Source organism: Centruroides sculpturatus, unplaced genomic scaffold (genome assembly GCF_000671375.1).
Source record: "Centruroides sculpturatus isolate CEXI.00-Female unplaced genomic scaffold, Cexi_2.0 scaffold1648, whole genome shotgun sequence".
NCBI lineage: Eukaryota > Metazoa > Arthropoda > Arachnida > Scorpiones > Buthidae > Centruroides > Centruroides sculpturatus.
This window is the reverse complement of record NW_019385831.1, coordinates 44,598-55,848: the sequence shown is the minus strand read 5'-3', so window position 1 is coordinate 55,848 and position 11,251 is coordinate 44,598. Positions and strand designations below refer to the sequence as shown.

General features: G+C 30.8%; 1 protein-coding gene and 1 pseudogene across 1 annotated transcript in view; both read left to right on the top strand.

Moving 5' to 3' along the window:
• LOC111642395 lies at positions 1–1,184 on the top strand (annotated as a pseudogene).
• A 4,863-nt stretch (positions 1,185–6,047) lies between these two features.
• The window catches only part of LOC111642397 (nucleoside diphosphate kinase homolog 5-like), a 22,296-nt gene continuing 17,092 nt past the window's right edge, over positions 6,048–11,251 (top strand). The window contains exon 1 of the mRNA XM_023388746.1: positions 6,048–6,236. Coding sequence (XP_023244514.1) covers positions 6,111–6,236 — 126 coding nt within the window. The 5' untranslated portion in view covers positions 6,048–6,110. The remainder of the gene's footprint in view (positions 6,237–11,251) is intronic.

Below are 11,251 nucleotides of genomic sequence, written 5' to 3'. Positions count from 1 at the left end.
GCTTTTACTTTGGATAACTGAAAAACAATGTGCTGGAGACAGTGTATCAGAAGCAATTATTTACGGAAAACTAGCACGTCGACAATGTAGCCACAATCATCACATCTCGATATGAGAGACAAACCCAACGCCAGGAAACTAGCCAGGAAAGCGAGGTGTTTAAAGCCAGCCATTTTTTTTTTACATGAGAATGGATTAATCATTTTTACATTACTTCTTATCAGAAAGATTGGTTTGGTATATGTCCTATTTGGTATAAGTCCAAACACCAGGAACGAATTAAGGTCATATACAGAGGTTCCACTGTATGTGTTAAATTAAAAGAAGCTCTGAAAGAGACGTTGGAATATCAAAATAGTTTAGAGAACATAAAGAAAGAACTGGAAGTAACTCGTCTCATTAATAGGAAGGAGACAGCAGAAATAAAATCATCTAGTGCTCAAAATGTAAGCATGTATTTGGAACTAAAGAATAAACTCCTTCTCAAGATTGCCCAGTACCCTGCTCACCATGGCATTTCAGTTTTCAATGTGGAGAAGGTGGCTTAGTAGGGAGGATGGTGAGGAGTGTGAAGAGATGCCTCCGCAAGAAACTGGGGAAAAGCCTATTAAATGCAGAACAGATGTCTACCATACTCATCGGAGTAGAAGCCTCCCTCAATAGCAGGCCTCTGATACACAATTATGACACGAAAGAGCCAGAGGCTCTCACACTCTCTCTCTTCTTGGTAGGAAAATGAATTACTGACCTTCCAGAGCCTAACAACCATTCCCCACCTTGCGAAACAGTGGCATCACCAACAATTGATCACCGAGAGCTTCTGGAGACAATGGCAGAAAACATATCTGCTTGACTTACAAAGCTTTCATCATGTTTGAAGAGTCAGGATGAAACTGCCTCCACCTTGCAAAGGAGCTCTTGTTCTCCTTAAGGAGGACTCGCTGCCTAGACAGATGTGGAGGACAGCCGTAATTGAAAAGTTGATTGCTGGCCACAATGGTTGCATTTGAACATGCTGTCTGAAGCTCCCTGATCAGAAGTGCATCAGCTGCCCCATTTAATTGGTTCTCCCACTAGAAGCAGAGGACCAAGGTGGGGAGGATGCAACGACAAGGGCGCCCCTCAACAGTGAGGAGAGTCAGTCACGTGACAAAAGAGTAGTTGGACCATTGTCCTGCCATTAACCATATAACCAATCCTGAACAGACAATAAATGTATTGTTCACAGTCTCACCCTTTTGTGTTATTATGCATAGTCACAACAGTTGCTTAAGTTTTGCAAACCAATATAAATATAATTTATCATTTTTATTTTATGACTAATTTCCTTTGTTCAGCAATAAAATAAAATAAATGATTTCTTTTTTAATCGTTTTAATCATAAATATTTATTGCATAAAAATTCAAATCTTTTTGGCTTGTATTTTGTATTAGACTGAAGATTAATCTGTATCTTAATTGCAAGTATTTATTAAAAAGCTAAATCTTAATCCACTGAAATAGTCAGGATTGTAAAAAACAAGGAAAATATAGTCAAATAATGTCATTTTTCATGAATGTATGAATAGATAATTGTCAATCCAGTGGACTAGTTGTCTGTGACCAACCAGTCATATAGTGTGAATCAACTAACTTGTGATTGGAATTTAAAATCAGTATATAATCCATACTCTCTTACAAACACATAATGCAAGGGTTATCCATTCAAAATTATGGCAATATTTTTATAAAGCAACAGTTTTAAAATATGTATATTTTCTGCTCAATGATCTTTTAATAATTTTATGTAATTAAAGCAGAGCGAAATATTGGGTTGTTCGGAAGTAATTTCGTTTTTTTTCCCGTGGGAAAAAACAATATTTTTTTAAAATGTCAATTTTTCAAAGAGAATATTTCCTCAAAAAAATTGATGAAACTTCATGTGTTAATTCCACAGAAATAACCATCATTTTTTTGCCTGGACCTAAATGCGGTCCAGGCAAAAACAGAGACAAAAGCTTATCTTCATATTCTTTATTTACTATGCATTTCGGGTGCAATGTTTTTTTGTAACTTGCACCCCTCTTCAGGTTTTACATTTCTATAAATTGGTAAATTCGATTATTACATTTGTTATTATGGTAAATTACAACAATTTTGGATATATTTACACAATAGTTAGCTAACCTGTTTTATGTTTTGACATACATCTGCCCAGTGTTGAAGAGAAACAAAAAGGTTGGACATCCCTGCTTTAGAACAAAGGATTTTTATGGCTACATTGACTTAACTTTTCTATTCTCTACTTGAGATATGTAGATGATACCTTTATTAAATGGAATTGCACCAAGAGTGAGTTATTACTCTTTTTAGAACTTTTAATTTGCATCTAACTTCCATCTAACTTCCAAGTTCTTGCCAGAGAATAAATCTATTAATTATTCTATCTCATTTTTGATCATTCCATCAGGTTATCAGGTTTACCATAAGTATGTTAGATCTAGTAGATCATAGTAATGGTAGATCTAGGTAGGATTGCTATCCTCCCAATTTTTTTGGGGGGATTTGTGTCTGATTTGGAACACTTCATTCCAATCAGAAAATTTTTTCTCTAGAATGTCCAATTTATCCATTTCTACCTGAAAACATTCTGATTTGTATTAAAAACAGCAAAATAACAATAGCAGGCTATAAGTGTCTGCAGATGTCATACTTTCATACATTAACTGTCCTCATATACATACACCTATACTAATTTATGGCACATATGTTGTGTTTAGTTGGTCCTGTGTGGTGATGACAATAGTTTCAGAATTATTGAAGGTTTCATGCAATCATCGACAATGGATCTTTGGTTACATCTGGACAAAAATCAAACTTTATTCTTAGTTTTACTGTTTCACTCCTTTAGGACTAAGAGAATTCTTATTTTTTTATCTTATCCATGGATTTGGTCACATCCACAATAGGAGTAGCTGGGTTTTTTTAACAAAAACTTAGTTGAAATATGTAAGCAAAATAAGTAAGATTGGTTCAACTAATAATGAAAATTTTTAATTGATAATTCAATAAAATTAGTTTAATTAGAATTATTCACTTATTTTCCAGAATGACTACTGCCTACCTAATGTTGGATATCAATCAAATTTTATTCATAATGCAATGTCCCAATTTTTTGTTTTGAACTTATAGACCTACAACTAAGGTTGCTATATCACAACTTTAATAGGGAGCCTTTATTTATTCCACAGGCTTCTTTTCTGCCAACTTCTTACCAAAATGCAGCACATTTCTGCTCATGGAGTTGACATACATTATCAGCAGTCCTGAATACAGGCTATTTTGTTGACAAATTCACTTTAATTAACAAACTGTATATCTTACTTCTTTGCAAACTTCTACACAGTTTTTGTGCTCTAGTTGACTTTGAACTAATTTAATAATTCTACTTAATTTTTACTTACTAATTATTAAATTTAATTCAAAATAATTAACAAAAGCAAAGTTAAAGATATTAACTTCTTGCTTTATTTTTTTAAATTGGCACGACTTATCACTTCTGAAGATATCCAAGTACCATTGTCTAAACATCAACTTCAACAACACTTCAACACCAGGGATGTAACTCAACACCTTGCCTGGAACCTGTTACCGGTGCGTTCTGTGAATAATAAAGTTTATCGCCAACGTTTTTGAACTGTTTAATAGCTCTTCTTCAGGTAAAATATACCAAATAACTAATGGAGCACAAAATTAGAATGTGAATATTCAAATTAAATCAAACGTATGCCTGATGAAAGTCGTTACAAAGGACATGCATATTTCATGCGTAGATAATGGCCATTAAAGAACTATTCAACAGTTCGAAAATGTTAGTGATAAACTTTATTATTCACATAACACAACGGTAACAGGTTCCAGACAAGGTGTTGAGTTACCATTGTCTAATCTAACTTTCAATAAGAAAAGTTAATTATATTAAAAACTAATGAGATTCAAATGATTAATCAGAAGTAGGACTTCAGTCAAAATAATACAATAAACATGTAGCAGTATTAAAAACGATCAATTTGTAAATTATTCCTTAAAGTATTACGATAACATATTTGTGTAATCCAGATTGAATGAAGTTAATATGCTATTATATGAATGTTTGTATATTCCCTACAGCTCTGTCAAGGTCCCAACCAATGTTCCCTCTAAGCTGCGTGGCCGCACACTGCTCAAATTGTTGCCGCGCACGAGAATTTATGTGCCACGCAGGCGAACATGCACACCGATTTGAATTGTTGTTTACTTATTTCTCACTCTGTCTGCAACATGATTATTGCTACGTATATTTCGATTAAACACATTAAATCATTGACAAGAGATAATAATTTGTATAAAAGTATGTTTTAAAATGAATTTTAATCTCTACTTTATAATTAATTATTTTAATTTTTATAGAAAAAAATAAGATTTTATATATATATGTTCAGAAAATTTTTTTGCTCGGAATCTGCTCAGCAAAAATTTTTTTTGCTCAGAGAAGTATATGNACTTATATGAAAGGAACATTGTAAAGCATATAGATCTAGAATCTTATCTAGTACTGGATAATAAGTACAAGATATCGAAAAACAATTTCTGTGCTAGATCTTAAGCAAAAGCCTAAGAAAGCTGTGCCTGAAACCTTCATTAGTTATAAATATGAAATTTTGAAATGTAATAAATTCTTTATTATAAAAATTCAACAGAAATTTTTAATTCGTTATTTTACTAACTTATTCTTGCAGCTTCAACTAAAAAAGCAGCACGAATTTAATTAATTTTCGAAAATTTCAATCGTAAAATTGCATAAAAACGGAACATTTTATATTTTTAAAACATATTTCACTTTTTTCTATATAAAATACTTTTGATCTTCAAGTGTATAGATATCTTTTGATATCACCATTTGATTATGAAAGTTTCTATTTATTCAATTATATTTTTTTAAATTTTAAACATATTATAAGCCCTAAACAATATTATTGTCTTATTCAATCATAAAATGTAGTATTAAGCTCCTACAGAACGTTGAAAACATTTATATTCTATGAATATCAAGTAGAAATTGAAGCGTTGGCGATCGTTCAATTCCGATAATTTTACGATAACTTGAGATTTTATCCTGTTTTCCATCTAACTGTACAAATTTACATAATTCCTATTTGGTTGGATTATGCAAATTTACATCCAGATATAAATAGGAAAATTTTGAATTACTTTATAATTCTCTCCATTTCGAATGGACTTTACATTAAAATGAACATTGAACATTGAAACCAAGGAACACATGAAATGTTTATTGTTTATACGATGTAATTTGCTTACATTTAAATTAAATATTATCACGTTTTAGATTCAATTTTGCTTGCCAATTTTTATTTTATAGTCCTGCAAAAAGCCTTTAAATTTAATTTCTTTACACTTGTTCAGCGTTTAATGCATTAATTTCACAATCAATTCTTCAGTTAAAATGTGAATAAAAGATAACAATAGTATTCTAATTAATTACGTTTTCTTTGAAAGCTCATAACTAATCGAAGTCTTTAATCAGATTTTGATTTAGCGATATCATTTGTTCACCTCTGAAACTGGCATTAAGTTAGGTTCTGAAAAGGTTATATTACGGATAAGTTTGATCAGAGGGGAATATTTGAAGAACAAGTCCTCCGTACGGTATTCAAAAGAATTATGTTCTTATTTTAGAGGATATGTTTTCCTTTCGCATACCATATGGTAATCCTACACTAAATTGAGAGTGGTGCTAAACTAAAGTATTTCAGACAATGACAGTTACAAGTAGTAATGAGGTCTAAGCACGAATTTCGCTTTGAAAATTTACGTGAATTGTTGATAACAACGTCATTTGCAATGCAAAATCGTACATTCGAGAATTTGTATAAGTTGAAGTGTTCTCTATTTAATATTTATAAGGAATGTCCATTCACCAGTACTCATATTTCGAGGGTAACACTATTTTACTATTTGACTATTTTAAATCATAAATTTCCAGATTAATTGGATAAAATATGAAATTTTAAAATTGAATGATTACAGATGTCGCCACGTTCGAAATAGGAAATTGATTAATGTAAACAAACATGGCAGAGGAATCGAAAGAAAATATTTATATCGAACAAACATTAGCTATTATTAAACCGAATGCATTCGATAGAGCCGAAGAAATTGAAGATATAATTAGAAATGAAGGTTTTATAATTATTCAGGTAAACTTCAATACTTAATAATAATAATAATAATAATATTCAGAAATGTAAATAAATAATTGATTTTGGGTAATGATTTTGTATATTTAAAAAAACAGGATATTTTTTCTTGTAAATTTATTGAATCTGTTGTAATTCAATGGAGGAAAATTGAAATACTCTTATGACAAGTATGATGGATTGATGAATAAAATTTCAAAATATATTCTAAAAATGTCAGAATATATAATCTTGATGAATAATGTATTTTATAATTGTATATCACATGAATTTTCTGTTCTTCCTAGAAAAATTCTGTGTTATGTAATATTATTCTACATAATTATGAATTTTTCTCATTTTATAAATTTTATATACAAAAAAAAATTTTTTTTATTGTAAATATTGTTTATATTAAAAGAAATAAATAAAACTTTGTAATGATATTTTTAAACAATTTATTAAATTTATTTTATTACATTTAAATTTAATTGGTTTATTTATTTATCTTTACAATTTTTGATAAAATTTAGAAATGATGGAGTCTAATTAGGTCACTCACTCTACAGTGATCTAGTGTTTGTTACAGAATTTTGATGTTAATAAAATTAATATTAATTAATATTGTATAGTACAACTTGATTAAGAAGTTTTTCGAGGGAAATTTTAAAAACTTCTTAAGCAGAAATGAAAATAATATAGCTTTTCTTTCAATAATCCATATTTATTTAACAGTTCCACTACACTGCAATGAATTAGGTGTACATGTATACTTAGGCTATTTATTTAGATATTTTTTTAATGTGACATGCTTCATCCATTTTGTTATGTAAAAAAAAATGTTTTATAATTCCCATGAACAGAATCACAAATCTAAAATTTGTTGAATACTTAAAATATCACCCACGTGCTGATAGCACTTGCTGTTTATTGTAAGCATTGTTTACAGATAACTGCATAAGAAAGTTGTAAAATCCATGTTCATAGTAACTCAAAGTCATAAACACAATGATACAAAATTTTGTGTATTTCCTAATGTAATTTTTTTTTTGTGTGCAATTAAATGTATAAAATTTTTTCATAGGATGCAGTTGAAAAACTTTTCAAACAAACCCATTTTACAATTGTGGACAAAGATTTCTATCTACTTAAATGGGAAATTTTCTTTAATGAGAACATTTTTTTATGGGAAAAATTTACACATCTCTTATGGGGAAAAATATGGAGTTTTAAAATTAAACTTTTACATGGAAAAACTTCTAATGCAGGAACTTCTTAACACATTGACTGCCAACTTATTATTGCTAAAATCACTCTGCTGATTCCATTTTGGTTTTGTATGTTTTGCTATGTGTTTTATTGTGTAAATTTTTCCATTTATTTCAAAATAAATATTTGTTTTGTGAGGCTATGATTATTTTTAATTCTTAATTCAGGTACATTTTATTGCCTTTAATAAGAATCATGTTCACTCTTTGATTGGCATTGTGACCAGTTTTGATCATGTTTATAAACATTTATACTGAATGAAACTCTCTTCCTCAGCCTTTTGCCACTTTTGCAAATTCTGCTTAAGAGACTTCTCTGCACCTCATTTATGAGTGTGCAAATCTTTTACTTAGGTACTCTTTCATCTGGGTTCATTTTTTTAATCTTAGTATAGTATATACTGGATCTGTTAAGTCAGGTGGGTCAGGTAAATATCAGATTTTAAAAACTTTCAGTTAAAGTCATGTAAAAGTCAGTTATTTTAAGATGTTAAATGTTGGTCAGATATTTTTCATGGTCATTACAGACAGGCATTGTAAATGAGCACATTTTCTTGGTGATATATGATAACATGAGATGAATCTTAGTGGCAATTCAATAAACAGGTGAACAGGATAATCAGACTACATTTGTACTGTGAAGACAAGTTAAGTTATGTAGAAAAAAGAATCAGGAAAGCAGAAGGAAAGATGATGCCTCATAAGAAAAACTCCTATTTCAGTAAAAACTTTGTTTTTTTAAAATAGGAGACTTATCTCAGAAAAAAAAAGATTTTGCAGAAGCTATCAACTTAGGTGAAGAAATCATTATGATAAGATTGATTTTATAAATATGGACTTCATAGAATATAGCAATTTGCCAAGTTATGACTTTTGTAGTATACTTTCTTCTTCAGAGTGTAATAAATAAGTGAACTCAATAATCAAGAAAGCATGTAAGAAGCCTGGTGTAATAATTTATTTGGTAGTAAATAAATTCAGTTTAGTAAGTTTCAGTTTATGAATCCCATGCCCTTAGTAGTTTTCTATATTCCACCTTTGTATGTACATAATGGACAATAGTCAGGTGAACCTGAAAAAATGTAGAAGTCAGTTAATTCAAAAATAATTTCTGGTAGACAAAAATAATTGCTTAGAGGCTCTTACTTTCCTTTAGGGATTTGTTATCTTTCTGTAAATAAATTGGACTTCTAAATTTTTTGGACAATGGATCTTTTTGATAAAAGTGCTTCTGACTTGGCCCTTCACTTGTACAATCCACAGGTATGCCAGTCTGCCAATTAAGTACATATTGCTTTTAGATAAAAGTTGTCAATGGATGCTTCTAAAAGTTGTCAATGGATGCTTCTAAAAGTTGTCAATGGATGCTTCTAAAAGTTGTCAATGGATGCTACTGTTTGACATATTAATAATATCTGACTATGTAAATATAATTTAATTCAATGAAACCTAATGATGAATGTGAGCATTTAATTATTGTTTTTAAGTTTGATCTTCCTTACCTATGACATGTCTTTTAATCTTCCTAATATAATTAGTTAACCTAATACAGGTTGAGAATCCTTTACCCAAAATTCTAAAAACTGAAAATTTCAAAATAGTTTGTACTGACATGACACATCAAATAAAAAATTTCACAAAATACTGGGAATGTTCCCAAAGGCTACATGCAGCTGTTGCACCACATATGCTGCTTGACCTCACCTACTGTGGATGAGATTTGCCCAAGCCAGTTAATTTGGCACCAGTTTGTTGTCAGCAGCCATGATAGCAACACACTTACAGAACTGCTCATTTCATCATGATTGGTTCAGTGCCAGTAACATGATTGTAGAAATCCAATAGAGTTATACAAATGTTAAAAGTTTGAAGACCTCTGATTTATATGATAAGCTATGTTAAAGTTTTTCCAACATCATGTCATGTTTAAATGTAGAATTTGTATGCATTACATTTAAAATAAAATTAAAAATTTGACATAGTAGAACTTGAATACAAGTATGTTTAAGAGTTGCCCAAATGAAAAGTGGACACACATCAGAACTGGCAAACACTTATTGTGAATCTAAAAGAAATCTCCATATTTGTTTAGGCAAAGATTCGTGTGTCTCAAAAGTAGATCAATATCTCTCATGTAGAATTCTGGTGTCTGCTGATAAAAAATTGTTTGACCCAATCCTTCACCTCATCTGACATGAATCTTTGCACTCACAAATCTCTCTTGAAAGGTCCAAAAATGCGAAAGTTGCATGGCAACAGGTCAGGACTATATATGACAATATGCAAGTTGTAACTCATCTGTCACTTCTGATTATGTCATCCACAGCGGTGATTATAGTGTGTGCCTGACTTGGTCTTGGTTTATCCTGAATTGACTTGTGGTCTTCCCTAATTTTTGCACCAATTATTCATTGCTATTCACAGGGCCGGATCATCGCATAGACAAATGAGACAAATGTCTAGGGCCCTGCTTTTAGAAGGGCCCGGTCAAACTCTATTTTGAAAAGATTTGTAAATAAGATAGTTTACTTTTCTGTTGGACAACTGTATAATACTAGTAAAACTGGCAAAATATTATATTATTTAAATATTAACCAAAAAGGTTAAATTAAACAAGTAAAACGGCAAAACCATATTCGAGACACAACTATGTCTCAGAGACACTACTAAGCGGAATCACTTTGACGCTCAAAGCTGATCTCCTTCTCATTCTCCAATCTTCTTTGGTATCGCTGCTTTTGGGCGCGATCGTTCAAACTTCGCCGGCCACGACCACGAGGTCGTCCACGATGCATTTTCGGTGAAATTAACCTATCCAATTTTGAAATTTTTCTGTTGCAACCCATCTACCCGGGTTGAATTTTTGTCGATGCCTAACGAAAATTTCCCGTTTTTGAAAAAAAATAATCATGGCTATTGTATCGTCTGAAATTATTATTTTTTTATTTTGCACAAACAATATAAAGTTTAACCCGATTATAACGTCATTGGATGTAACAACAACTCTAATATAACGTCAAATTTTTATCAGTCCTACAATTTTACTATACTAGATAGTGTTAAAAAAATCTACTTGTAACGACATAAAACCCTGTTTTAATGTCATATTTGAAGTACTTCCAAATTTACAAAATTAGATTACAAATTTTATTTAACAAAAAAAATACTACGTGTTCAGTCCTAGGGTCAGAGTTCACTTCCTAGAACGACTGTGGGTGGTACTCTCACCACCTGACTTCGGTTTACCTGTTTGTAGAGAGAGTCGCCATTTTGTATTTTACTTTGATTCAGTTCTCAGTCCCCTGAGTAGGCTACCTACAAGTCTGTTTTTTTTTATGCGCGCATGATTTGGGCACTTAATACTCTGTGCCAAATTGTAACTCCTGACATGTACTCTTTCATACCTCTAAGCTGGTAACACAGCAGGCAGTACGATTTTATAAACAAGACATAGTCTGGTTGAAAATTAATATTTTAAGGTAATATTGTTATTGTATAACAACCTTTGTTAGACATTTAATAAAATAAATTTCAATTTTTTAAATTTATAAACAAACTGTTCAAACTTTTCTAGAAAACTAAAATTTATTGTTGTGTATTAAATATTTTTTATTAATAAAAATTTAAGATTTGTTTTAGTTTTTCACATTATTTAGTTTTGTTTCATTTGTTGTTTTATATTTTTTGTGTGCTCTATTTCTAGTGTGAGAAAGGGGGGCCCGTAAGAAGAAAATGTCTAGGGCCCCAAAGTGGGTTAATCCGGCCCTG